This window comes from Cynoglossus semilaevis, chromosome 13, assembly GCF_000523025.1.
Source record: "Cynoglossus semilaevis isolate Cse_v1.0 chromosome 13, Cse_v1.0, whole genome shotgun sequence".
Classification (NCBI taxonomy): domain Eukaryota; kingdom Metazoa; phylum Chordata; class Actinopteri; order Pleuronectiformes; family Cynoglossidae; genus Cynoglossus; species Cynoglossus semilaevis.
The window spans coordinates 1,638,127-1,638,728 of record NC_024319.1 but is presented as its reverse complement, the minus strand read 5'-3'; the positions used below and the strand labels follow the sequence as shown (position 1 = coordinate 1,638,728).

At 51.5% G+C, this 602-nt stretch overlaps 1 protein-coding gene across 1 annotated transcript in view; it reads left to right on the top strand.

Moving 5' to 3' along the window:
- Positions 1–602, top strand: part of si:ch73-22o12.1 (poliovirus receptor homolog) — a 56,305-nt gene that overhangs the window by 50,339 nt on the left and 5,364 nt on the right. The window contains exon 6 of the mRNA XM_008322821.3: positions 14–162. Coding sequence (XP_008321043.1) covers positions 14–162 — 149 coding nt within the window. The remainder of the gene's footprint in view (positions 1–13; positions 163–602) is intronic.

Below are 602 nucleotides of genomic sequence, written 5' to 3'. Positions count from 1 at the left end.
CTGGTCCCTGCAGGATGTCAGGATCCATGCCGGACACGGTCCAGGTCACAGGGAACGAGCTGAAGGTCCTGAAGGTGGACGAGGCCGTCAACACCACCTTCGTGTGTGAGGTCAAGAACCGCATGGGGGTCAGCAGAGACCAGGTCACAGCTCTGGTCAGAGGTGAGTTTGAACATGTGCAGGTCACCACTGAACACTGACAGAGACCAGCTCTGGATTATTCTGGATTCTTCTGGATTATCACTGATTGATCAGATTGATTGATCGTAGCTCAACTCACCGGGCTCTCAGTTCTGACGACCTCTGAACCCAGGACCTGGAACCAACACACACTCCTGCTGTTCCAGGTTCCAGCTTTGACGTCACACACACATACACACACACACACACACACATATGTGTGTGTCCATACTGCTGAGGACTGTCTTTGGTGTTGGGTCTGTGTAGTTCAGGGTTAAAGGTCACAGCTGCTCTGTCCAAGTGTGTGTGTGTGTGTGTGTGTGTGTGTGTGTGTACATGTGGGTGCAGTTAGATCCTCAACTCTTCATCCTCTGTTTTACTAAGACACTCCTGTCTGTGCCTTTGCATGAACTCTGCTCCCA